Source organism: Centruroides vittatus, unplaced genomic scaffold, assembly GCF_030686945.1.
Source record: "Centruroides vittatus isolate TY-2023 unplaced genomic scaffold, ASM3068694v2 contig_630, whole genome shotgun sequence".
NCBI lineage: Eukaryota > Metazoa > Arthropoda > Arachnida > Scorpiones > Buthidae > Centruroides > Centruroides vittatus.
Window position 1 is genome coordinate 72,770 of NW_027122387.1, and position 27,615 is coordinate 100,384.

The 27,615-nt window shown below is 27.0% G+C and overlaps 1 protein-coding gene across 1 annotated transcript in view; it reads right to left on the reverse strand.

The window, feature by feature from the left end:
- LOC136979641 (ATP-binding cassette sub-family A member 2-like) overlaps window positions 1-27,615 on the reverse strand; it is a 57,981-nt gene that overhangs the window by 15,853 nt on the left and 14,513 nt on the right. Inside the window, exons 2-34 of the mRNA XM_067275659.1 lie at window positions 24,143-24,236; window positions 22,043-22,157; window positions 20,821-20,978; window positions 20,616-20,737; window positions 19,621-19,896; window positions 18,868-18,966; window positions 18,686-18,787; window positions 18,528-18,590; window positions 18,312-18,464; window positions 18,113-18,236; window positions 17,021-17,142; window positions 16,813-16,941; window positions 16,473-16,734; window positions 13,916-14,088; window positions 13,713-13,816; window positions 13,503-13,617; window positions 13,247-13,437; window positions 13,030-13,180; window positions 12,716-12,920; window positions 11,502-11,684; window positions 11,194-11,264; window positions 10,567-10,676; window positions 10,365-10,496; window positions 8,364-8,444; window positions 6,513-6,709; window positions 4,778-4,966; window positions 4,450-4,701; window positions 4,116-4,373; window positions 1,459-1,768; window positions 1,088-1,389; window positions 788-1,010; window positions 606-711; window positions 419-530 (exon numbers count right to left, since the gene is read on the reverse strand). Coding sequence (XP_067131760.1) covers window positions 419-530; window positions 606-711; window positions 788-1,010; window positions 1,088-1,389; window positions 1,459-1,768; window positions 4,116-4,373; window positions 4,450-4,701; window positions 4,778-4,966; window positions 6,513-6,709; window positions 8,364-8,444; window positions 10,365-10,496; window positions 10,567-10,676; window positions 11,194-11,264; window positions 11,502-11,684; window positions 12,716-12,920; window positions 13,030-13,180; window positions 13,247-13,437; window positions 13,503-13,617; window positions 13,713-13,816; window positions 13,916-14,088; window positions 16,473-16,734; window positions 16,813-16,941; window positions 17,021-17,142; window positions 18,113-18,236; window positions 18,312-18,464; window positions 18,528-18,590; window positions 18,686-18,787; window positions 18,868-18,966; window positions 19,621-19,896; window positions 20,616-20,737; window positions 20,821-20,978; window positions 22,043-22,157; window positions 24,143-24,236 — 5,284 coding nt within the window. The remainder of the gene's footprint in view (window positions 1-418; window positions 531-605; window positions 712-787; window positions 1,011-1,087; window positions 1,390-1,458; window positions 1,769-4,115; window positions 4,374-4,449; window positions 4,702-4,777; window positions 4,967-6,512; window positions 6,710-8,363; window positions 8,445-10,364; window positions 10,497-10,566; window positions 10,677-11,193; window positions 11,265-11,501; window positions 11,685-12,715; window positions 12,921-13,029; window positions 13,181-13,246; window positions 13,438-13,502; window positions 13,618-13,712; window positions 13,817-13,915; window positions 14,089-16,472; window positions 16,735-16,812; window positions 16,942-17,020; window positions 17,143-18,112; window positions 18,237-18,311; window positions 18,465-18,527; window positions 18,591-18,685; window positions 18,788-18,867; window positions 18,967-19,620; window positions 19,897-20,615; window positions 20,738-20,820; window positions 20,979-22,042; window positions 22,158-24,142; window positions 24,237-27,615) is intronic.

A 27,615-nucleotide genomic window follows, 5' to 3' on the forward strand; every position in this document is an offset into this window, starting at 1 on the left:
AAAAGTACTGCTACAGTAATAAATCAATTTCATATTCCATTTTAAACTTTTCATTCACTAAATAATCAATAAATGCTTTTTGATAAATTTAATATGAGAAAAATATTTTAATAATTGAAAATCTAGACAATACAACAACGTTAGAGTCCTTTAAATCCTTTTCACTCCATTACTTGTATACAGTTCTCCTTAATAAATATAATTCTTGTTTGAAATACTTCAGTTTAGCATCATACTTAATTTACTGCTAATTCACAAGCAAACAAATAAGTACAATATGGATACACTATACTATTTGCGATAAACTTCAAATAATAAATGGTCATCTTAATTAATGTATTATGGCTAATTCTCTCCGTATCTCATAAAACAACACGGGTTAAGTGAAAAAATCAAGATATGAAAAATAATTATTTACCATAAGCTGATGGATTTCCTTTGGATTTTGGAAGGTTTGCTCTCAGTATAGCATTATTTAAACTATTTACATATGTTGGTACACTGTGATATCCTTTATTGTTGTACCATACCTAAAAAAACATTATTACTACATACAAAATACTTTAATTTACTTGCATATGCATGTATATATAAATTTACATTACCTTTGCAACATTTCTCACGGCAATTTTTCGAAACAGAGATGGTGCATCTTTGCCAAAATATGGCGGCACGTAATCTCTAACCCAACCAAACGAAAAAGCTCCATACCTATTAATAATGCATTCAAAATGAGAAAACTTCATAATTAAATTTAAAAAAAAAAAAATGTTAAAATAATAGAAACCTTCTCAATCTGTACATATCTGTTGTATACAAATAATACTCGTGTTCATTTTGCTGATACTTATCAATTCCGTTATCGCTATTAATGTCTAGAAGGATATCTCCAGTGACAACTTTGTATGAATATGGATTAGAATAGTCGTATGATGGGCAGACGTAACCAGTTTTATCTTCAGAACAGTGGCAATATGGATAAAATCTTTTTTTGTTAGTAGATGGTGGTTCTAGAAAACAATTTATAATAAATTTGAGTTTTGTATAAGTTTATTTTAAAATTAGCAAAGCTGTTTATTAAAATTACCGGTCGTACGAAGCCAAGTATTATTGTTTAGATTGTCTTTACCATTATATATTGGTGAACTTGCCGTAGGGGGAGATGGTACAAAATTTTCTAAGGGTAAACCTGGTACAAACACACTTTCGCAACTCGGTTCAAAATAATCAGATAGTAATTCAAAATTACGGACTGAAAAATTGAGTTTTTCCATCCGTTCGTCAAAACTGTTATTAAACGGATTCTTCAGCACACAAGTGGCACCGACACCAGACGGCATGTGTACTAGAGTGCGTACTAGCTTCGTAGAATCGGCATCGGTCGACCACCTACGAGGAACGAAAAGTAAGAACAAGAAGAAATAATTAACTAATACGTTCAAATTTAAATTTCAGTACCTTTGGTCGTCTTGTAAATTATTGGAGAAAGGTATAACATTCCCTTCGGGTTGCGTGTAATTGTAATATTGTGACGGACTTAGAATAAGAGGTGGGAGATCTTCTATCTTAGGAGCTGTTAAAGCAACAGACATGGCAATACTGACAAAGAATGCAGGTAATAATATTTGAGAAAATAACCCTTTCCAATTTCGTTTGGTACAGTAAAAACGCTTTAACAGTATTGCATTGAACTGCTGTAACAACAAAAACTTTCCTTCTATTTTATATGTTCCGGCACCTTCCCAATTTAGATTTCTTGGAGGAATGTCTAAAAAATCAGAAACAAAATTTAAAAATTTTCGAAAACAATCTAATTTAACACCAAACAAAATTTCAAAGAAGTTACGACAGAGACTTTAACACCTGTTGCCGAGAAAACGTTTATTAAAGAAACATTAACGTTTTCGACCTACTATGATAGGCCACTTTCATATGTACCAGAAATTCGAACGTATATAACGTTTAAACAGCAGAACGTTCGAACGCTTTTTACATTTAAATTCAAACAAAATACTGGATAAATTAACAAATAAATACTAAATTAACTGATACAAAAACAATGTAAATAATGTAATAAAATAAAAATAATAAAATAAACACACAAAAATGCCACTAATTGTAAGGGCAGGTGCGAATTAAAAATTTTGCTGCATTTACGAAAGTTATGATAGAATTAGCCAAGTTGATTTGTTATGAGTCCTCCTTCAGTTTCGACAAACAAGCTTACAGATAAAAGAAAGGGGTACCTATGGGAAGTCCGATGTCAGGATTATTGTGTAAACTAGTCCTACGCAACTTGGAGAAGAGCATTATATCAATGGGTTCAAGATAGATATTGTATTTTACAAAAGATATGTGGGCAATGTGTGTCAGCATTATTTGGAAAAACAACAAGAAAATACAACAGTTTCTACATGTAATCAACAATAACAACAGCGATGGATTAAAACTTAAACTAGAGCAAAAATGTCACAAACAGATATTTTTTGGATATAGACATCCAATTGAAAGGAGATGGTTTTATGTAGATACCTGTCGTTATACCAACACATAGTCCACTATACATTCCGGCTAACTTGAACGACCCCTATAGATACAAACTGTCCGCCTTTCGAGCACTCATCAGAAGAGCGTATTCATATTGCTCTAATGTGCTGGACAGGATCAAAGAACTTAATAGAATTAAAGAAACAGCTTCAAACTTGGGATATAAAAAGAGTATAATAGAAGGGCTAATTAAAAGATATGAAGGATGCAATGTAATAAGAACCCAAGCAAATTATTTTTAAAAAAAATCTCCAAGTTCACCTATAATCCAAACATCGAAAACATCGTGAGGCAAGTGTCAGACAAAGCATTCAAAAATGGTTTTCAAAAAAGCACCTAATGTATACAGTATTTTAAGAAACGACAAAGACACGATTAAAAAAGAAGAAAAAGTGGGCGTATATAAAATTCCGTTTGAGAATCGAATTAGGAATTAAGAAGGACTATATTGGGGTCACGAGATGTAATTTAGCTACCAGACTTAAGGAGCACAAATACTATATCAACAAAGGGCTCTGCAACACAATATTATCCTGTATGGCACAAGCAGAAGACTTGGCGTCAAGTGGAATGATAAATTAACAGATAAATAACTAAATATACTGAATTAACTAATACAAAAACGATATAAATAATGTAATAAAATAAAAATAATAAAATAAATACACAAAAAATGCCTATCGTTACTTAATTTTCTGGTCTAAGTAGAGATAGAAAATATTTCTGACTTTGTTTCATTACTTTTTCACAGACGGAATGAGAGTTTTATAAATTATAAATACTGTATTATTACTTTTGACATGTCAATTATTCCCAAGATTATCTAGCCAAATGGTCGGTAAAATCAGCCAGGTAAACTATCCATTCAAAAGGATCTAGCGAGAACAATACTAATATATAGAAAATAAAAATCAGATTTTTTAAATGCGTATCATAAATTTTTCCTAAAGTGATTCTTTTTTTCATAAGAATCTAAGTAACGTGATTATTATGAAAAAATCTCCAACTATTTATAGGATTTTAAAACATAATCATGAAATTCCCCAAACATTTCAAACTACGATCAGAATATTTCAGAGAATAGAAACTAGAAATTATTAGCATCTTCATTGAAATACATCTAATTTCCATTTATTATTGTTGTTATTTTAATTTTATGGAACTTTTTCCTTGAAGATTTGGATATTATTCATACATGTATGTTTTTATCCTCTAAAAATTAAAACAGATTATTATTAATTTTTTTTAATTACGGATTTTTTAAAAATAAATATAGCCATCATTTTAAATGAATACAAACAGTATTTATACGATGTAAATAATACATTTTTATATATATCTTTGTATTTCAAACCTTTGTTCTTAATTTATTTTAAGTAGATAATTCAAAAAAGTAATAATTTCATTATAAATTTTCTTAGCGTTCATAAAAAAAGCATACTTCTTAACAAGAAATTAACAATTTACGACTTTATTCGTGCATAGTTAATGGTGTAAAAAATGTATTCCTTATTAGAAAGTCTCTATCGTTATTTCTTTTGATTGTTAATTAAAATTTTACAACTTACTATTTTCTATTAATGGGCTATTTTTCAATTGTAAATAATCTGCTTTTCCATCACCTGCTTGCTTCTTCTTTACGTTTTCTTCGAAGTTTAATGAAATTCCATTTGTTTGATTACAATTATCACCAACTTGCAGTAATGGAACAGAACCTTCGTCGTCTCTTTCTAAAAACACGTCTTTGTCGTCTAAGTATATATCTGGTGAATAATAACCATTTGATACATTTTTTATGTTCTTTAACGGCCTTGATTTTGGTGAAGCTATTAAAAATATAACAATAATAATTATTTATATTTTCTATATTGTATCAGTTAATCTCATATAAAATATTCTTACATTCTATTTCCTTCTGACCATTTTCGGCAACTTGTAAAAATACTTCTTCCAATGTCGTTGTTTTAATGCCATAACTTGATATTCTTAACTGAGTTAAACTACTTTCTAAGGCTGTAAACAATTTTTCAAAGCTTCCTTTTCTTAATTCACTCATAGGAAGCACATAATGAAGTTCGTGTTTAGTTTCGGCTACTAGATAGGCACTTGTAACATGTTGAGTAATGAAATTTGTTACAGATTTCTCGTCGCAAACTAAATGAAATATTTTATTTTATTTAATAATTAATTATTTGATACAAAATATTAAAATAAAAGTAAAATAATTTACCTTCTGTTTCAACAGGTGGTGAAGATAAAGGTTTTTTGACTATGTACAAATGATATCCTTCTCCGAGATTATTTTTTAGGAAGAGAGAAGTGCCACAACATTGTAACTGGCCATTTGATATGATAGCAATTCGATCTCCTAATATATCTGCCTCATCCATATGATGTGTTGATAAGAGTATAGTCCTTTCTAAAAAATAAATTTTTCTATTTAACTTATCAAAACAAACAAAACATTAGATAAAACTTAAGAAATTATAATTTTGTAAAAAAAAAGTCGAGTAAATATTTTTAAAGTTTAGTGATGTACTTTACCATTTGATTTTATCTTCAATACTAGATACAGAGTAATACAGTGGTGGATAAAACTGTACAGGGTGATCAATTATTCAATTTACAGCTATTTATTCAATTAAAGCTTCTCCCACACCGAGTTGTATAAACGAAAATAAATACCTTCTATAGCCGATAACCGGCACGAAATATTTATAAATTGGCAAACGTTTTCGCTGCCCCTCCTGGGCTCTTCCTGCAGCCAATTTTTGCTGTAACTGGATTCTATAATCGAATGCTTTGAAAAAATGGAACGTGTTCCGCTTCTAAAAGTTCAGGTACGTGCAGCAACCGCGTGCCGTTCTAAACCTTTAAATTTCTTTTTATCCATTGGGAAAACGATGTGCGCATCCTATGTTAATTACATGTAACATTTAACAATTTATGACCTTTCTTCTAATAAAAATCGTCAAGCTGTAGAGAGATTCATTTCCTCTTTGAAACTGATGCATGTTGTTGTGCGATCGACCTTGAAAGTTTCCCTCGCTTCCAAAGTTCTCAGATGTTCTTGATGTTGGGTGGTGCGGATCACTCTTGCCTCATTAAAAATCGGGGTTATGTCCGGGTTTGTTGCAATGTATTCAATCAATTATTCAAGTTACAGCTTTGAAATACACTCCTGTCCAAGTCTCATAGATAAAGATTTTTCTCTATAACTCAGTTATTTCAAATCAGTTTATTTCAACATTAATTAGTAGAAACTACAACAGTTCATTATTAATTTAGAAGCAGGTTATGTTTTGTTAACTATCACTTCAAATTCATCATTTTATTTCAAAATCATTTTCCAAACATGAATGTTTTTGAACACGAGAAACATTACCGTTTCTGCAATACTATCATTTTTCCGAATAATGTGACAGCATCAATTTATTTGTTTTATTGTTTTTCATTGCTAAGTAGAATTAAAACTATGAATGATTTGAAATAAAGAGTTTTCTCTGTAATTCTGTCATCAGGTAGAAGTTTATTACATTTTTTTATACTGTAAATTGAATAGTTGATCATTCCGTAACATTTTATCAACCACTTTTGAATCATTCTATATAAAGATTTAGATAAATAATCTGAATAACTACACATACTGTCAAATATAAACAAAAATAGAATAGACAAATGCAAATATTTATTTAGTATTTATCTATTTTTAACTTATGTTGTAGAACAAATATATTAACTATAGTTCACTTATCATTTAGGAAATTAATAATATATAATTATCTAATAGATAATACAAACAAAAAGTTAAATTCATTGTTTTAAATTTTAAAAAATTATTGTATCAATCATTTAAAAAAAGTTATGTTTTAGAATAATTTTGTTACACACCTTTTATATATATATATATATACACAAGGTATATATGTAAAATTATATATTAACATAAATCAAAATCTTTTTACCATGTTTATATTTTAAAATTAGGTCCCAAATAGCTCTACGTGAATAGGGATCTACTCCGGCAGTTGGTTCATCTAATATTACTACTTGCGACCCACCAACAAATGCAATAGCCACAGAAAGTTTTCGTTTCATGCCTCCAGATAAATAATCAACTTTGCTTTTTCTTTTTAATGGCAGGTTTAAATCTTCAATCATTCTTTAATTAGAAAAAGTAATTCGTTTATTCTAATCCTATATAAAAATACTATATTATAAATTTTAAAATGTAATGCAAATTTAATTTTATTGTCAATACAATTCAGCTTTTAAAATAACATAAATCATATTATCAATATATGAATCCCATTCGTGCTTGTCATATTCAAAGTAAGATTATCAAAACAAAATCTTTGATTTAATTCAGACTAATGGACCGACAAATCATCAATAATTTAATCTTATAATTATGTTATGGCGAACTGTATCCTACTCAATTACTATCTATGCCTAGTACTACATCGTATCGATGTCGAGTCCGAGATACGAAAGAAATTGTTGCTGTAATTGTGTGCCGTGCTGTTTGTGTATATTTGTATTTAAGAATTTCTTAATTATGTGACATCTGTTTAGTATGATTGCTTTCCATAGTGTGGTAAGTGCTGTTGTTAAGTCCTAATGTTTCTAGACTTTTATAGTGCACACGGTAGTGCAAGAAAGGACTACAAGACAGATACTCCACCCATTCTCCCCAAACACTATTTCATGAGCAAATTCTGCATATTTGCTATTTTTTTCAGTGTATGTATTTTGTGTAGTGTGAGTGCTTGAAACAGCTATGTTTATAATGTATATAATCTTGTTTTGTTTGTCATTAATTTTGATATCTGATCTGTTGTCATGAATTATTTTGTCTGTGATTACAGCTCTGTCTTAGTATATTTCCAGTGTCGTTTACTAATATTGTCTGTGGCATGTATTTGTAATAATGATTGATGGGTGTTTAATAGTTCATACAAGTAATTATTTACAAAATTATAAACAGTTTTAAATGATAAAATCTAAATTTTTTCATTTTATCAACTAATTTTTAATGTTAATTATTTTTATTGATTTATGCATTCGAGGTAAAATGCTTTAACAGCTAACAAATTTATTATACATTAATTACAACCGTTATTTAACATTAATTTCTTTATTCGAAAATTAAAATTTTAATTTTTAAGTGTTTATATAAATTATTGAATTATAACATTTAGCTTTATCTATGATATTAACAAACAATAAGCAACAATGTATAAAAAGTTAATATTGTTTAAATGAGTTAAGAGCATTCTATAATTCTAAAAAGAATCTTTCTAGGATTAACTGAATTACAAAAACAAAGAGTTTGTGATATTTTTATTGTTTAAAAAATTTTAAATGTATTATTAAGGGCCGTCATTAATTATAAGTACAATTTTTGAGTTAGTTGCGACTCTCTTCCCTTTATTTACATATATAATAGCTCTTGGAACCGATATTGAAAAAAATGACTTAAAATTCTTCAAATATTTTCTGATAGTTTATTCACATGACTAGTAAGTAGGCTAATAAGAACAAATTCTTATGGTACTAAATACAGTAAAATGTCCATACAGACAATTCTTTGACTGCTTTCCTATGCACTATGTAGAATAATGTACTGTACTTTTTGCACTCCTCTTTCTCCTCTTAACTGTACACATAATTAATGGGCAGTCACTTATTGTTATTATCAAAAATTTATAAAATAGTAAATGTAATCTTTTAAAAGCTATTTAATGACAAATTTCTTGCACTTTTGACTTTATTGCATTTTTAATTTTTATAAATTTTACTTAAAATATACTTACTTATCCATTTCATCTTTTAAAAACTCATCAGGAGTGCCTTTAAGCTTTGAATAAAACCATAAATGTTCTTCTACAGTCAACCTGAAAATAATAATAATAATTTATAACAAAATTACAAAAATTTAATTTTAGTACATAGAATTTTAATTTAATTTTTATATGAAGTTACACTTTTTTTTCAAAAACTTAATATTACAAATTTTAAAATCCTTCTAAGCAATTTTTGTTCTAAAATACTTTAATTCGATTTTTTATAATTGGCAGTACCAAAATATAATGATAGCCTCTTTGAAGTAAAACAAAACAATACATTTTTATTAAAAACAAAAAGTATAAAATTACTGGTTACAAAATTAACTAAAAAGCAAACGAATTTCAAACTAAACAGAGTTATCAGTTATATAATAATCTCTTACAAATAGTTTTTAATTTATTTAGATCGATATGTAAAGAATTTTATACAGGATAAACAAAAGTTGCAATTCTATAAACTTTGGCATTCTTTCTAATCTGCATAGTAATTAATAGATAAAACTTTGCTTTGGATATGAAAAATTGATGTTTAGTTTAAAAATTGACAATACTTTTATTAAAAATAACTAAATATAATATATTTCTGCTTACTTTGAGAGATACATTCTTAATAAACCAAGTAATTTGTAAGGGATTTTGGATTGTTTGATTAGTAATCTGTTCAATTGTGTCTGACATTTCTTAATAATAAAATGATCATAAAGAAATGTAGTAATCTATTTTAGACTGATCTAGTGAACTTCAAAAAGTGTGTAATTTGATTCACGATAATAATATACAGGTATACCTCAGGTTACGTCGTTTCGAGTTAAATAACGCACAATCGAGAACGACTTATCAAAAAAAATACGTGGAAAAATAAAAATCAAGTTTAAGTCATTTTATTCGACTTTACATCTGTCCGTCACAAATATTGAAGTCGTAATATCACTAGAAAAGCGTTAAAAGTGCACAAAATCATGTTACTGTACAGTACAATAAATAAGAATAAAAGTATATAAAATCATATTAAAATACTCAGAATCGAAATATCAGAATCAGCTGTTGATGCCGACGATCCACAGCAATCTACGTCCGCGATATAAATAAACAAATTGAATGTAAATATTGATAAATTTAACAAATTAGTTTTACTACTATAGCAAAATAATTTTAATAACTGTATTTGTTATTTAACGTTACAAAAGCATTTTATTTTATAATGTGTCAGAGCAGACCACATTCACAAATAAAGAGTCCGCGATGTACTGTAAATGTGTACATTTACAAGTATGTACGTTACGTACGTGTATTCATAAATTTAGATTACTTTTTTTCCCTCTACTATATTAAAAACTAAAATTTGTTTGTTTGTAAGCTTAAAATAGATTCTTATTAACCATATGTTATTAAAAATGCATTTATAAATAAAATACAGAACTGGGAATGGTTATTTGTAGTTTAGCCTAGTGACAAGTAAATTCGACTTAAGTTGCCTCTCCTGGAACCAATTACCGACGTAAGAGGAGGTATACCTGTAACAGTATCTCTGTATAAATGCCTCTGTGTATTGGTCTATATATGCCTTTTTATTAATTGGTCTATATACAATTTAATGTTAATCTTTAGTAATAATAAAAAATACTTGTTGATCATTAATAGTGTCAGTATAGGAAGTTAGATGACTATGATGATAATTGAAAAACTGATTCTGGATTACAACAAGGAGTAGCACAACTGAAATTTTGGTAGCAATAATTTTACGATTTAATTTTTTGAGTCTCTGTTAAGATGATTAAGTAATTTTTTAGTGTATAAGATTATTATTAAGAAGTTTGAAGTCTCAGTATATATTAAAATTATATAGAGAATTACATAGGCAAAATTAACTAAAATTACTTAAATTACTGTTGAAATATTTTGATCTGTATTTCAAAATTGCAGTTTTTATTACTTTTTAATAATAATTAGTAAAAAAATCAAACTCACTCATCGAATAAAACGTTATGTTGAGGGCACATTCCCATGCTTTGTCGAATAATTTCCATTTCAGTTCTTATGTCATGGCCATAAATAGTTGCATAACCAGATGTTGGAGGGAACAGGCCAGTAAGTATAGACCTAAAAAAAAATTATTATTAAACCATCCATAAAATTAGTTAAAGATATTTGTAATTCTTTTAAAACTTACATAGTAGTGGTTTTTCCAGCTCCATTATGACCAAGAAATGATGTTATCTGTCCTTCATAAAGATTCAAACTTAATTTATTAACTGCCAGTTTATTTCCAGTTTTATACACCTTTTTTAAAAAAATAAATGATGTTTGTTTGTTTTATAGTTTATAAACTGAACAAATTTATTAATAATTACAAAAAAAATCTTCTATAATATACCACTTGATTGTGTGTACGTACATGTAAGTAAATGCTGCGTAAAGTATCTCATTGAGCATATTAAGTTATCTATCTAGTTAAATATATAGTTCACATAGTTCTATTTATCAAATAAAAATAAATTCAACCATAAAAATTGTAATTTCTATATCTATCTAATATCTGTTAAAAAGAAATTTAATTCGTTTCAATATACTAAAGTTTTAGCACAAGGAAATGTTATTTATTTTACAATAACCTACAAACTAACATTTTAATAGAAAATAATAAAATGTTTTCCAGAGAAATGTATTATTAAAAATATTGATGTCTTTCACACTATACTCTGCCTTAAATAATGTGGAAATTTTTGTTGTATTACAATTAGATCATCTGAATTTTGAAAATTAGATACCAATATGTATGAATATGACATATGCTTACTTTTACTAAATTGTCGATACAAACACCAAGAGGTAAATGCTCTGGATCGGGTTCAAAAAAGCGACTGTCATCTGAAAATAACAAGCTATTGTTCATACCTGAAGTAAAATAATTTTATTTCCATTTATGTTTTGGCAAAATATATAAAAAATAACAATAAAATTTTAAAAATCTATAACTTTTGCTTTTTACTTATATTAATCTTTGTAAAATTTGTGATTCTGATACTTAATCTCTCGAAAACAAAATTTCATTATTTAGATTAGTACTGAGAATAATAATAATAATAATAATAAATTAATATTTACGTGTCCTATTTGCCATTGCGCAAGCTTGATCTTCTTCCGTTACTGAAAGACCCCAATGACTTTTTTTGATTAATTTATGCCAACAATCATTGATGCAACCACATTCGGCATCAGTTTTTGGTGCACCAATCCAGTAACTTTTAGTAAATGGGAAATACCATGGTTTAGGTAGACCATATGAACCTTAGAATAAAGAAAGGAAAAGAAATAAGATTTAGAGGCATGAAATAAATTTAATTTCATATTTATTGATGGTGAAAATAAACATTAAAAAATGGCAAATTAAGGTTATCTTTAATTTATATAAATTTTCTTGAATAAAATACATTTATGATAAAATAATGTTTAATGTTAACTTACTGACATTAATATTGTATCCATCTTAGCATTACTTGCCATTGTAAATATTTACTTTATATTCTTTTTTAGCACTGTCAACTTAAATTATTTTGTCTTTTCACAATAATATATTGTTTAAAAGGTTTACAATTTACTTTTAATGCCAGTATAAATGCTGTTTTTAATTCATAACCATAACAAAAAATTTAACACGTTAAAGTTAAATGTAAAAAGTTCATAGGTTTTCTGAAATGATTTCAGAGTGTTGTCACTTTCTGATTTGAATTATCCATTTTGAAAGCACTCACTTTGTTTTTACTTAAAAATTAGCGAGTACTATATTTTCAAATTAAATATTAATTCCATTACAACAACAACAATGCCTGAAAAGTACTGATGCTGAATGAAAAACCAGGAGCGGATAAAACCACTGAACAGTACTAGTTAGTCATGGGCTTGTGCCTGATCAATGGTCTGGCCATGTGGAATTTACCAGGTTTCTTCATGTGTCTAATGTCTAAATAGGGGCCAGTTTCCCATAGAAAGTCCTTGTGAAAGTCACCCTATTGACAGATCACCCATTGCTTTATTCCATCATCCAGTCCAAAACACAGGTGAATGCAAATAGAAACCATAAAAACAATTTATATCCATAACTAACTCAATTGTAAAGTTTTGTTCTCAAATTCCATCCTATGTCCACTTGCAAATATTTCCCAAACAAGTTATTTTTCGCATTCAATTTTTTATTTTATATACATGTGAATTATTTGCATAGGCATAACTGGTCATACATAATTCAAAATGTTTCGAAATGAATAAATTATATATTAAAAATTAAATAATATAAAAAAAAATAAAGACAAATATATTACCAGGATGGACATTTTCTATATACCATACAAGCAGAGAATAAAGGAAAGTATCCATCAGCATCATAATAGCTACATTCCATAAACTAAATTCATCATCTTCTACTGGAGATATGTCAATGTTAGACCACTGTACTCCAACACCAACTTCTTCATAAAATGCAAAATATTTAGCACCTAATCCAAATGCGGTAGTTGATAACAAAGACTAAAAAATAATAATTTGCATATAAATAAATCCAGTGTTTTCTCTAAATTTTTATACATTCTTTAAAGAACTAAATATGTTAGTGTATAATTTTAGTAAAATGTCTTACCGCTAAACTCTTTAGCCATGCTGGTATACGATCGTGTGCAGCTTCTTCTCTCACAGCAATATACATATAAGGAACGTACGTAAGAAAATAAATAATCCCAGCACACGCTGCTGCTAATTTAGCTTTTGAATAAACCACACTCACAAGAAACCTATAACGTTTTATAAATATTATAAATTTTCATATAACCTTAACAAACAATAAATGATATACTTACGAAAAACTGATATTTGCTATCACAAAAATTTCCAGCATGAGAAATATCAATAGAGGATTGCTGTATGTGAGAACTAAACCATATTTTAAAATTATTGTAAGAATAGCAGCAGTGATAGTCATTTGAACAAAGCTTGTTATAAACCAGGCAAGCCAATGTACAGCACTGTTCAGTCCCATTGTTTTCATTACCTAAAATTGAATTTCTTTTTAAGCAATTAGACTTTGAATTTATTAATTAAACTGAAAATACATACTTCTTTCAATCTCTGTTCTTTTTCATAAACAATATTTTGAACAAGCATTGCTACAGAATATACCCAAGAAATAGCTAGACATAATGGCATGACATGTTCAATCATAAACAAGAACCTAAAAAGCAATAATATACTCTGTTCTATTAAATATTTTCTTATAAAAGCATTTTAATTCTATATATATATATATATATATATGAGTTAACTCACTCATCCTGAATATAACATGGATATGGAAACTGATGAACATAACCTCCGGGTTCTATAACATCTTTCTCTGTGTACAGATTTATCATTGCACGCTCAAGGACATCCTAAAATAAAAATTGTGTTTAAAAAATGTATAAGTAAAATCTTTTGCTACATAAAAAAGAATACAATTGATTTCAACTGCAGTTATTTTCTTTGCTTACCTGAATCCATAAAAATCCAAACTGATAATAATTATAACCCCAATTTCTTGGTCCTGGAAACCAAAACCTATTTCTAACTAAATTAGTCGTACTTGTAAATGATGCATTCTGTCGAATTTTATATATCATATGATTCGGAAGAGATCCGTCGTCTTTCATACTAAAAATAACACCTGTAAATATAAAAGTTTTTTTTTATTTTAAATAATACAGAATATATACACATATATAATGATAATGTAAATAAAACAGTCAGTTAAAGCATGTATGAATAACAACATTCTGAAACATGATAAAGAGAAAAAATATTCTGGTAAATTTTCTTGCTAAACGTAAGCTTAGAAAACATTTAATAATTTTTTTTTAATGGCAAAAACAATCATACTTTTCCCATTAAATTCACTCAAAAAACTGAAATAAAAAAAATTAAATTTCAAATATAATTTTTAAAATTGAAAAAAAGTTCCAAACTCAATTAGAAACTTATCACTTATAAGAATTATTTTATAATATTTAGATATTAATAACAATAGTTTAAATATTAACATTTAAAATATTCAAAAAATGAATTATGCAAGACGAAACTGAAAAATTTTGAATTGCTTCAACCGTTTCCAATGCTCTGTCGGGTGAAATGCAATGTCTGGTGAAACGCAGTGGAAATACGGACATTTGAAGACAGGAGACGTTCTGCAATTTCCACGCCAGAGGAACAGAACCGTGATTATATTTTTGTGAACATCTGGCAAGAATGCAAGCAAAATTTATCAAGAAATGAAATGTATACGGAGACGGCCATTCACGTCAAAGCAATGCAAGAAGATCAGAAATGGAACAATAAACATTCAAAATGTCCCAAGTAGGCTGTTCATAATCATCCACCTTACAGTTCGGATTTGTAATCATTACCTTTTTGGTCTCCTCGAGAAGGAATTAGCAAGTCACCACTTTGAAAGTGACAATGATTTGAAGATACCAGTTCAACTGCGGCTGTGTAAGCAACCGGATGCATTCTACGAGAGTGGTATCCAAAAATCTGTGCCACAATCAGAGAAATGTTTAGCCATCTTGAAAATTACATGGAAGAATACGATAAGAAGAACTGGGCTTTCAAATGTATATTTTAAAATTCTGAAATAACAGATGAATTTTAAGAAAAACACGGTTGACAAAGACTTTGATTCCTCCTCATAAAATTAATCCTTTAATTTACTTAGAGTATATTAATATTTAAAAACATAATAAATATAAATTAAATTTTATTTATAATATGAAATATTTTTAATAAGATGGAAAAAAGAATATATTTGTTTTTCCAAACTTATAAATTTAAATTCAATCTCAAGTATTTATTATTAAATATATTAAAAGTTAAATTTTTTTTACAAAAATGAAATTTAAATGTAATTTTGTGTATTAAAAATTTTTCAAGAATTAACAGAAATAATATTTATCATATTTTGTTATCAGAATTTACAGTAATATTTCATATAGTAGCGAATCATTTCATATACACAGAATTATTTTTGTGATAAAATGTATAAGTATTTATGTATACCAGTGATTTTATTTTGCAAAAAGAAAATTTTTAAAGAATTTTTTTTTAATTGATTTCATTTGCGACGTTTAAAAGCAGTTATTTAGTGTAACTACTTTTTAAATTGAGTTTTTTTTTTACTTTTTTTGAATAGTGTACGTTTATATAATTTTTTCAACTAAATGTTAAATATATTCAACTTCTCTTTATAACTTTAAAAAGACTTAACATACACATGTATTTAATATCATATTAACAAAAGCATATTGAACAACTTTAGTTTAAATATTATATAATAATTCTTATAAGAGATAAGTTTCTAATTGAGTTTGGAACTATTTTTCGAACTAAAAAGTTTAAATTCGAGTTTCATTCACATGAAAGATACATTTTCTAAATAAATGCAAAAAGCAACATTTCAGTAAAAGACTATTACATTATACTTCTTTGTAAAAAATGTATTTTATGTAGCAAACTATTTTACTAGTTTTATATCATCATCATCAGTATCTAATCCAACATTTATTCTAATCAAATTTTAAGAAATAATAGCGAGGTTGAGGCCGAAGTATTAAACGTGTACGTCGGACGTTCGGCGCAACTTTCCCGTAAGTCTAGAAGTTTGACAATGGTGTTTGGAATGTCGAGCACGATTCCACTGACTTTCCAAATGCCATTGTCAAACTTCTAGACTTATGGGAAAGCGGCACCGAACGTCCGACATACACGTTTTTGCGTTTAATACTTCGGCCTCAACCTCGCTAATGACCACCATATGAGTGAAATTAATCTTGTAGATTAAATGACGTTTACCAAAAGTACTATCTATTAGCATAAGTAAAACAAACCAATTATAATTATGATGTATGAATTACGTGATTTTATTTTATATTAAATGGGTCTAAAATCATATCATAACAAAATACAGCTTATTGCTATTTATGTCAGTTATTCAAATAAAATGTAGTAATAAAATTTTATTAAAAAAAACAAAAACCATTCAAAAAAAGCATAACTTACTAGCTAATACAGTAACATTTTCAAAAAATGCATCTTTATGAACGTAAGACATGAGATCATCTTCATTCTGAAAACCTTGAAACATGTTTAAATTGAGACCAGACATTAATGATATCCAACTGCATGCTGCATTATCAATTGTATCCAATTGCTGTAAAAATACATCTTTATCTACAATCACAGATCCTTCAGCAAACTGCTGTAAAGCAATACTATTCAAAACCTTTAGTAATAATGGATGTTTCCTCAAATTCTTTCGTATCTGTAAAAAAAAATATTTAATTTTTTTGGGTAAAATAACAAAACTTTAACTTTTCAATTCATTAAAAATAATTAGTACCTTTTGTAAAACTGACAATGAATGTTCGGTACTATTTTGTGCTAAAAATGCTTTTATTTCCTCTGATATATTTAACATTTTTCTTGCGTACTGTGTTACCATATCCAATAACTCAAAAGTTTCGTTGGCCTAAATGAGAAAATATTAAATTTAACACGAGTATTTTGAAGTAATTAAAAATACATATTGAATGAAAAATATAACTTACTTTTTGTATTATTTTATCCGCAGCTGTATTATTTGGACTGTAGAGTACTTTAGGATTACTATAAAGGACATGAACTAAAACACCGACTTGTTCTTGCTGATATGCAGACATTCCTAACTCGTCTAAAATAAACAATTTCTTAAATTATTAATTTTGTAACAATTTTAATACGTAGAATTTAATTACAAATAAAATTTTATTTGGGAATTTATATTTTATTTAAGAGTTTAATCTCTAATCTCTAGATCTGTAGAATTATAACTGATTAATTATTACTAAATTTATTTGTCTATAGTAAATGATTTTTAGAGTTAACAATGTCACCATCTGTTATTACTTTTTATAACAACTTTAATTTTAATAAATTAGAATCTGAAAAAAAAAGAAAAAACACGATTTAAAGCTGGTTTTAAAAATTAAAAAGTAATATAAATAATGTCTATATTATTTGTTTATATTGACCAAACACTAGACGTTACCACTGCCTTATCGGGTTAAAAATTTTGAATTAGAAGATTGTCGTCTGCATTACATTCATTGTTGTTAAACAACCAAAATTTTTAAAATAAATAACGTTTGAAATGAATAAAAGTATAATTTCATAATTTCTTTTATAGATTTTAATCAAAGAAGCAAAATGTAAATAATTACTTTTTAAGTAATTATCTAAAAATATTTTCTTCTCATTTTTACATATAACAAAAAATTTTTATTTTAAAATATTTTTTTATTGGAGCTTTTTATAAGTGAACAAATATGTTTACTTTAAAATTTTACAACTTATCTTCAGGAATAAATCATTAAACTCCATTGAAAATAAAGGTTTATACTTCAAAATACATTTGAAAAAAATCGATTTTATGTTACATTACATCATTGGAAAATGTCGTATTTGGATTTTTGAAATCAAATTTATTCCTTTTTCAGTTGAAAATAGTGTTTTGACTGTTCAAAACTATACTGTTCTTTGATAATTGTATGCAAAATATTAATGATATTGAAACTATTAATAAGTTAAGTAAAAGTTTTATAAGAAAGAAAATTCTATATAAAATATTTAAGTATAAATATCTTATGATTATATATATTTACCTAGATTAATATTACTTCCATCGACTGGTAAAGTTGGAGGTATTTCGTTTTCCTTGCCGCAAATTGTTTTCTGCATTCCCAACCAAATACGCAAAAGCCCATACTGTGGCTCGTGTTTTTTGACCTGAATATAAAATTAAATTTTTAAATACACACACAAAATGCACGAAATAAACTTATCGTGAAATATGTAACTCACAATTTTTGGTTCATTTTCATTATCATTATTTTCTTTTGTCTCGTTAGCAGCAACATTAGTATCATTCCAGCTATTACAGGCATCTTGAGGAAGTGCTGAGGCTAATTCACTTAATTCTTTGAGCATTGTTTCAAATTCATTAAATTTTCTTAACTATAACATATAAAACTATAAAATTAAGTTATGCAGAATTTAAACTAATTAATTATTACTTACATCGTCGGCTAACTTCCACACTCTTTCTTGAGCTAGACTAATGTTCCAATCTTCAATATGAAGCTACAGAATTTTTTTTTTACGAAGAAATATAAACATTAACTTTTAAATAAATAGAATTAATTAAATTTGACAAAACTGCCATATGCATTTCATACCATCTCTGTTAATTTTGTAGAATTAATTTGATTTTTTAATTCTTTTGCAAATATTGATTGTTCCGTATTATTTAATTCACAGAATTTTAATTGAAGGTCCATCTGAAAATTAGTTATGTAAATGTAAATGGTATTACATCGCTTAAGTGAAAATTTAATTTAAAATAAAAATATTCAATTACCATTTCTGCCATGTTTTGAGAATCTGGAGTTAAAACCACAGACAATCCATTTTTATCACATATGAAAGTACGAATTCCAGATGGAGAAAATAATAAATCCTAAGAAAAACAATATAATACCAATAAGTATACAATTATATTAATAAATTCTTTAATCAGTAATGAAATAAAATAATTAAAAGCATAATAAAAATTATTATAAGTCTAATTGCACTAGAGTTGAATAGAGAGCTGTCATTTGATTTTTGACAGCCAAAAGCATTAGACCTAGTAAGATCCATCACAGGATGTATATAAAATATGAAGGTTTGTTTATGTCATTATGATAAGTTTGCAAGCAGATTTGAAAAAGTTCAAGTAAGATAGTATAAACATAGATGATAAGTCATAGAGATGGTTGTTTTGTCAAACTGCCCACCATATGAGCCTGATATGAATGAGGTGGAGGTCCTCTTGCATCGATACATGATATCTATGCAAGAGGAGAACCTATAAGGTACTAAAAGTTCCTTTAAATTGATAATTTAAAGAAACCTTTAATACCTTGGAAATTCTCTGTGATATTATAGTCACTTATTACAATCATTACATTTGCACTAATAAAGTTTAGATTACAGGTGTCTTCTTCTTGATATGTAAATTTTTGTCAATAAGAATTTAAATTATAAACTTATGAAAGGATGAAAAAACATAAATATATATATATTTTTTAAATTCAGTATAAGTTTTTAATCATTTATTGAACTTAATCACCTTTAATTCTTTAACAGCTTCGGAAATATCTATTTTGGGTGGTTTTCCTATTTTTTTTATATCGAATATCCATTGTACTATTTCCCAGAGGGCTTTGGTTTTATTTTCTTGATGTTTCAAGTAACTTAACAAGAAATCAATACGTTCCAATGATGGAGTTACAAATTCAACAAAGTCACTAAATATTCCTCCAAAATTTTTATTATTATTTAATAATTCTGCACTTTTTAACGTACTCGTACTCGACAACTCCTTCCCAAAGACCAAATGATAAACCTGTAATATAAATATAATAAGTTGCAAATTATTTCCATCGAGTTAGTATGATTTCCAAATAATTTATTTTTATTAACTTAACTACGTATCTGATAATAGCTTATAAATGTTATCATCATTTAAACTGCATTTTTAAACCTTTCTTTACATTTTAAATTGATATTTAAACAACAGAACTAATAATTTTTAATATTGTAAATTATTCAGTTTATTTTTTTTTTTAAATCTCTAAAATTTCTGAGACGAATCTTTAAAATGGTTATGTAAAATATTAATTTAGATACAGCTGACCCTTGATAATCCGACAGGTATGGGACCAAAGGGGGTGTCGGATTACCAAAAGTGATTATATATTTGGCATTGTTTTGCTAGCAGTAGCCTACAATATTCCTACATTTTATGAGTAAAATGCTGCCTAGGTTAATATGGAAATGAAACACCCATTTTGGTTAACTAAAACACGTTTATTAAAAGAAATATGGAAGCCAATAAATGTACACAGTATGTATAGGCTTAAATAATACAGTACGTACAGAACTGCTCACGGAAAACACAAGAAATGTGTGTTATCGTGTAAAAATTGGGTGGGGAGATTTGTGTCGCGACATCCTTCTGCGCAAGCAGACACGTACAAGACGGGGACTACGGTGTTTTAGGAACAAATTACGTTCAAAACCGAGGTTTCACCATATGTAATAAATACTTAAACAGAACAATACCTTTTCCATATCAAGGGATGAATTAAGTAAAACATCGAGAGCATGCTTAGGCAATGAAAAGTTATGTACAATGTAATCTTCAAATTCATTTCTATCTTCAAATATGGATCCAATTTGCATCGCTACATAACAAAACACATTAAAATTTATCTATTTCATATTATATAATTTAAATAGTTTATATTAAGTAAACATTCAAACGTACTTGCTGCTTTTGTAAATAAATCATGCACGGCAACGGGATCTTCAATTATAGAACGGTATATATGAGGAATTTCATCCATATCATTTGGCGTAAATCCAGGTTGAAAAAAATTATTATTTTTTGAAACGTTATCCAATTTTTCCAAAAATGGAGTCACGCTATTTTGAAAAACAAATTTTTCATAAATTATTTTAACACACTACTTAATTTTAGAAACAAATAAGTATCAATTCATACTTTCTTTCTTATTTTATCAATCAAAATATTTGAATAAAATCAGTTTCGTCAACACACTTTTTAAGAAGTCGGTATATTTTTTTATAATTTAAAAGAAGCAGGCTTCAAGTTATTAAGCCATTCAAAAATCATATAAGATATAAAATTCTTGTATTCAAAGAATACAATAGATCTCATACAATATGAAAGCATTTGTTTTTCTTTAAATTAGTGTGTTGCCTATATTTTAATTTTTTATATCATCTTCTTCTTCGTGTGCCATATCAGGCCTCCCAAATGTCAGCAAACACCTGGCACAGGTTAGCGTGGATTAGTTTGCATGCCAAGTGATGTCCTGGGAGAAGTTAGTAGCAGAATGGTTCCCCGTTGCCTTCTCTGGATACGCGACGTTATGGGGGGAGAGATGCCTTCCGGGAGGTCTTTTAAGGGTAACTGGCCCCTATTCAGGCATTACAGACATGGAGAAAACCTGGAAAAGTCCACGTGGCCAGCAATCCTAACGAGGTGCAAACCCACGACCGAGCTCAAGTACACGGGGACGGAACCGCTCGGCTACTAGTGGGCCATATTTTATATAGAATTTAAAATTTCAAAATTTTATCTTAAATTATTCATATTGTACATAAAATTGTTATTCTATTACATTAATTTTGAAGTGGATTTTTTTCACCTCGGTTCAAACACTTAACTTTTCCCTCTCTCCATTTTTATTCTCGGTTTCAATCTTTTAAAATTACGCTATAGTTTTGATATTTATCGCATTAGACGTATCTAAGAAAATAAATTGCTATTTATAAAATATTTAAGAAATAAAATTATTGACTTCTTAAAAAAATAATTGATAAAATTTTATCATCTGTTACAATCTGAAGAGCCAAAATAAATATACATATATAAATAAACGCATATTAGATTAAAATATAAATTTTACGTCGGTTTTTTCATTAAATGTATAATAAAAAATGTAAGAAGTTAAATATCTTACCTGCTGTTGGGAAAATTAACAAATCCTGTACTTTTATTTTTTACACCATTATCACAGAAAGCTTGCATAATGGCAATAACACCAGCTGAAGGAAGTGGATAAGCTTGAAAAGTGGCTGTTAAAAATATTTTTATTTAATGATGCAACAAACGTACACAGTATTTTCAAGAGCTTAAATAAATAAATATAAATATATATAAATTATTATTACTATTGTTTTCAATATAATTTATTACTGAAAAGTCTCAAAAAAAAAAATAATAATAATAATATTCATTTTCAAAATTTCTCTCGTAAAAAATTTTTTAGAAACTAACGATGGATGTATCTACAAAAAGAACATTACATAACAAACTTCCCGAAGCCCGATACATTGATACTCAACCGAGTGATCGTCTAATCATTAATAATAGCAAATTTATAGCCTGATTATTAGTGATCGTTTGGTTGAGTAAAAAAAAAACATTAACTTAAGCTACTTTACAAACAATCTATCGAGTTTATCCATGTTAGAAGTTGCTATTTTTGAGGGATGAAACCTATTTTTACTCAGTAAGAGGTGATTACTTATTTCATGTCTTTCTAGCTTCAAAATGTTTGTTTTTAGTACGTATATAAATAAATCTCGGTTGAAAAAAAAATGTTTCGGCTATCATTAGCAGTAATTTAAAAACACTTCTAAATAACATATTTAATGATTAGATATTGCGAGAAGCTTTTAAAATTTATCATCGTCGACAGAATTTTTTGGGCGGTTACGATAAAAAATTCTTATAAAGCGAACTTTCTGCAGAGAACAGGAACGTCTCCAAGATTTAATTTACAAGGTCTTTTTAATCTTTTTAATAACCACACTCATACAGAAATGATAATAAGTTATACACACTTTTACATAGTATCTAATTACTGGCTTTGTAAAAGTGGAAATTTAAATAAAACCATATTATTACATCAATAGTTTTTCCACTCAAATATTCTGTACTAAAAATTAACTCGCTAACTCGGTAATTTAGTAATACGGTCGACGTTTTAATCGTAACTAAATTCTTAATATAATAATTCATTTTTTAAAATAAATCTTTCTAAAATAATAAGAGTTTAAACTGAGTTTTAACTTATTAAAAAGTTAACCAGTTCCTCAATTTTTATGGTTAAAAAAATGCTAAAATTATTGAAATAATATAGATTTATTAATAGAAGTCTTATCAAATTAATAAAAAGAAGAATATCTTCGGATAAATTAATTTTTTCACGATTTTTTCAAAGCATTTATCAATTACTCTTACTCGTCGTCCATAAACATAACAGTAAATGAAAACAATACTATTTGCATTCGTCTATGTTATTAGTCAAGTGTAATTCAATACAGTTATTAAACGTCGCACTGAGTCAAGGTTGCATTTTTGTTTTTTTTTAAATATCTACTTCTATAATGTTTTAAGCTTGATTATTATCTTTTTCGAAACTGTTTAAAGTTTATTAAAAAGAAAAAAATTCTGTTTCGTTAAGAACAATTTTTCACATTTCTTAAGAATTTAAATTGAAAAAAATAAAATAAAAAAACACCATAAAAAATGGAGTAAAATAAGATTATGATTTTGGTAGATTTTCGCATTATTTTAACGTAAATTAATCGGGAAGAAAAACTTTCATAAAAGACAGGTGATATAAAAAAAAATGATTAATATTTAATGATAAAATAGCAGCAGATTGCAATTTTCACAAAGTAATCTTATCAAATAATGCAAAATTGAAGTGAATAGAAAAATTTGCCTAATAAAATTACAGTGTTAGTTTTTTTTTCCTCCCTCTCTAATAATTATATGAACCGACAAAAATTATATTTAGACAGTAATTTCAATTTATAACTTTGTTTTTTTTTTTTTTTTTTTTTTAACTTTTATCTAACGAAGTAATGTTTTGTAGTTTAATTCTGTTGTTGCCTAGTAACCGGTACGGATTAAACTCCCGCGAGAAAGGTAAAATTTTTTTAGTAAATTCTTTAGTTTGAATAAACTGCAACTATATTAATTATTATTAATTATAAAATCTTATAGATTAATCTAAAAAGTAATTTATAAAGTAGAAATGTTTACTAACAAGATCCAACAGGATAAGCTGGCTGTTTTTTTCTTATTCCCAGCAAAATAAAGAAAAGAACCAATGGGATAAAGAGTTCGAACAGCAAAACAATCTGAAAGAGAAAATTTACGAATGTATTAATAAATTAAAATTCTGATACATATCTACGAGTTATAAAAATTCATATATGTATATATATTAAAATGATATCTTGATACTTAAGAGTAAGTATTTTAAATCTACATTATGTAGAAGTGTTTCGTAAAATGTTAATGTACTGTTTAAATAATTATAACCTATATTGTAAGTTATGCAGACATTTTTAGTTACACGCAACCGTACGAAATAAATGATCGATGCCGAAGAAATAAGAATGAAATATGGTCGAACAGACATTTCTGGAGCGTTTGTACGTAGGAGAGAGATTAAAATAAATCCGACCGCTTCGAATATATTACCGTTAACCTCTTTAGAAAACTAGCATTATAACCGATCGAATTTATTAAGTTTCCTGCCTTACAATTCTGTATTATTTAAATCATCATACTATTAGACTAAAAAAAATCTTAGTATAAATTATATAATATAATTTCAACCCGACTTTCACAATACCCCAGGGTGTTGCAACAAGTTTCTAGGAGTACTTCAAGATTTCCTGACATCTAATAATTCATTTAAATTTTAAATAAACAGTAGATATATCATATACGACGAACTAAAGGAGTCGGAATATCGGGAAGTTCAAAACTGCCGACATAATGCAAAAACGCTGGCTTCTTGATTAACAAATAAAATCTAGTCTATAAAAAGAATAATCTGTCAAGTAAGAAAAGTATAGATTTTAAAATGACGAGTAAATTAAGAAACATGTATCATACTAGATAAAAAAAAAACTAGTTAAAATTTAAAATATTTCAGACAAATATATACAGTCAAACCTGTTTTTATGCGGGGGATAGGGACCGCATTAAAAAAAACGCATTAAAAAAAAATCTCACGAAACTTCACGAATGGCTGTAAATAATAGTTTTCGCGACACAATTAAAAAATATTTTTTTATGCGGTCAACAGGGACCGCATAAAAAAAGTCTCACATAGAAAATAACTCAAAACCGTACGAAATAGAATTTATTGACAACAGATGTCAGCACTTGACTGCATCGTCTGGTCTATCGTCTGTTTTACATATTTTTGTCCAGGTGGTGTTTTGTTGACTTAAAAAGTAAATTATTTCATTTTTCGCATATTCAGTGCAATAATATTACTATAATAAGTGTATTTATGCTATAATAAGTCAACGTGAGACATGACGAATCGCACGAGACTAGTCGCCAACTATACCGCACAAATTAAAAATTCGCATTAAAAAATCGCACAAATAAAAATCGCACATAAAAAGAGCGCATAAAAACAGGTTTGACTGTATATATATATAAATTTAGAATTAAAGGAAAATATTAAGAAAAAATGGAAGCAAGTAGGAAGTTACATATGCTAAAAATAAGATCATACCAATTAAAGCTATTGAAGATTTTATTAATCATAAAAAACAAAAAATACGACCGATTCATTCGGAATAATACGGACTCGGGTATACAGACAGACAGGAAAAAAGAAGTATAAAACAGATTAGCGAACGAAAAACTAAAAGAACGTTTAACGAATCGTAACAGGAAGTAATGAACTGTAAAAAAGGATCATTAGTGATAGATTTATGAATGCCGAATATACTAGTAACAATAAATTGAAAAATGATCTTTAAAATAGTATGAAAACTTTCAGTAGATGTATGAACTCAAAATTTTTTTTTAAAATAAATTTATAATGAACGCAAGATTAATGTAAACAACTAAATTCACGAAATATGTTTAAAAATATTTATAAAATGAATGTTTTAACATTTATTTTAAAATATTCTGTTCCAATATTGATTAGTTATTCAGTTTTTTAAAAAAAAAAAAATTTGGATAATGAATTGGATAAGATTCGATAACAATCGTGTATCACACGAAAATTAACTTCGTGTTATTGTTTCTTTTTTAATTTTTGAAAACGAAATTGCTTTTTTAAATCGATAAAACCGGTCCCAGAAATAGACTTTTCGAATTAAAGGAATGACGAAATCCATAAATCCTATTAACGTTTTCGTCAATAAATCTCATTCTCCGATCTAAAATCTACCTCGTGATTACAGGAAATTGTAATCGGGAATACAATTTTTTCATCTGTTTTTTTATCTTCGCGTATAATTTAAAATATGAGAAATTAATATAACTAACTTACAATGATATATAAAAGCATATTTACAAGCTATTAATATGTATGTAATAGACAGGAAACATTTAAAAATTTATTAATAGTATTTTATAAGATATAAAACTGCTACATCAAAAAATGAATATAGAGTAGAATTATAATATTTTATAGAAAAATTAGTTTAGATTAATATTTTTATTAGTCGGCATTAAATTCAAAGTTGACGTCGACGACGGAAACTTCGACCTAGAAATAGGTAATATACGGTATTTTATCCGCAACGAAAAAGAGTTTAAAATAAAATTTAAGCATTTAAAATATGTACTATTATTAATTTGTACATAATTATTTTAAATTACATTTTCTTTTCTATTTCCGTCAATTATTCTTCGGTAAATTTTGAAATAATTAAGGTAGTTATATCGATTTAAATCGACGTATATAACTCGCACCTTCGTACAGAGAATTATCTTAATACTTAATTAACAGGGTTCGTTACTTTATGCAAATTTCCACTTACACGAGGTGTCTTGAAGTGTTTCGGTCGCATATCGCGGGGCCCTACTGTACATCATACAGTCATTGGCTAATTTATTCAACTAAACTAAGCTTTTATTATATTACTTTTAATCAAATAAGTTAAACCATTAATTTATCCTTTAAATACTAAAAAGAAAATTTTGATCTGATGCAATTTTTAATTCATTTCGTGCAATTTTTTGGCTTGTTTAAGAATATTTTCTCAATAGTTTTAAATGTACTTAAATTATTTTAAATAAAAGTTTCGTTACTTTTACAAATTAGTTTGTATTTAATTAAAACACGAATTCTGAATCGAGTTTAATTATAAAAATCATTAGAAATAATCTGCATTTTATTTTATTTTACTGAATAAAAATGCTTTTATGGAATTACTTTCTAAGTAATTCTATAAAATCTTATTCGGCATTCCTTAATTTTAGGAAAAAAAAATTAAACTTAAGATAAAACTTATCTATGTTATCTAAATTAAAACAAACACTTAAACGAATCCTTAATATAGCTACTTATCAGTAATAGAAAATGCTATGAAAACTTTAAAATATATAAAATTCTATAATATTATAGCATTTAAAATTAAAAAAAGAAATTTAATATTTTATTTCTCATCTAAAATTACTAAATATAGTTATGGATTATTTTAAATATTTAATTCGGTTTAACAAAATACTTTAAATATTTGCACGGCGGTTGAT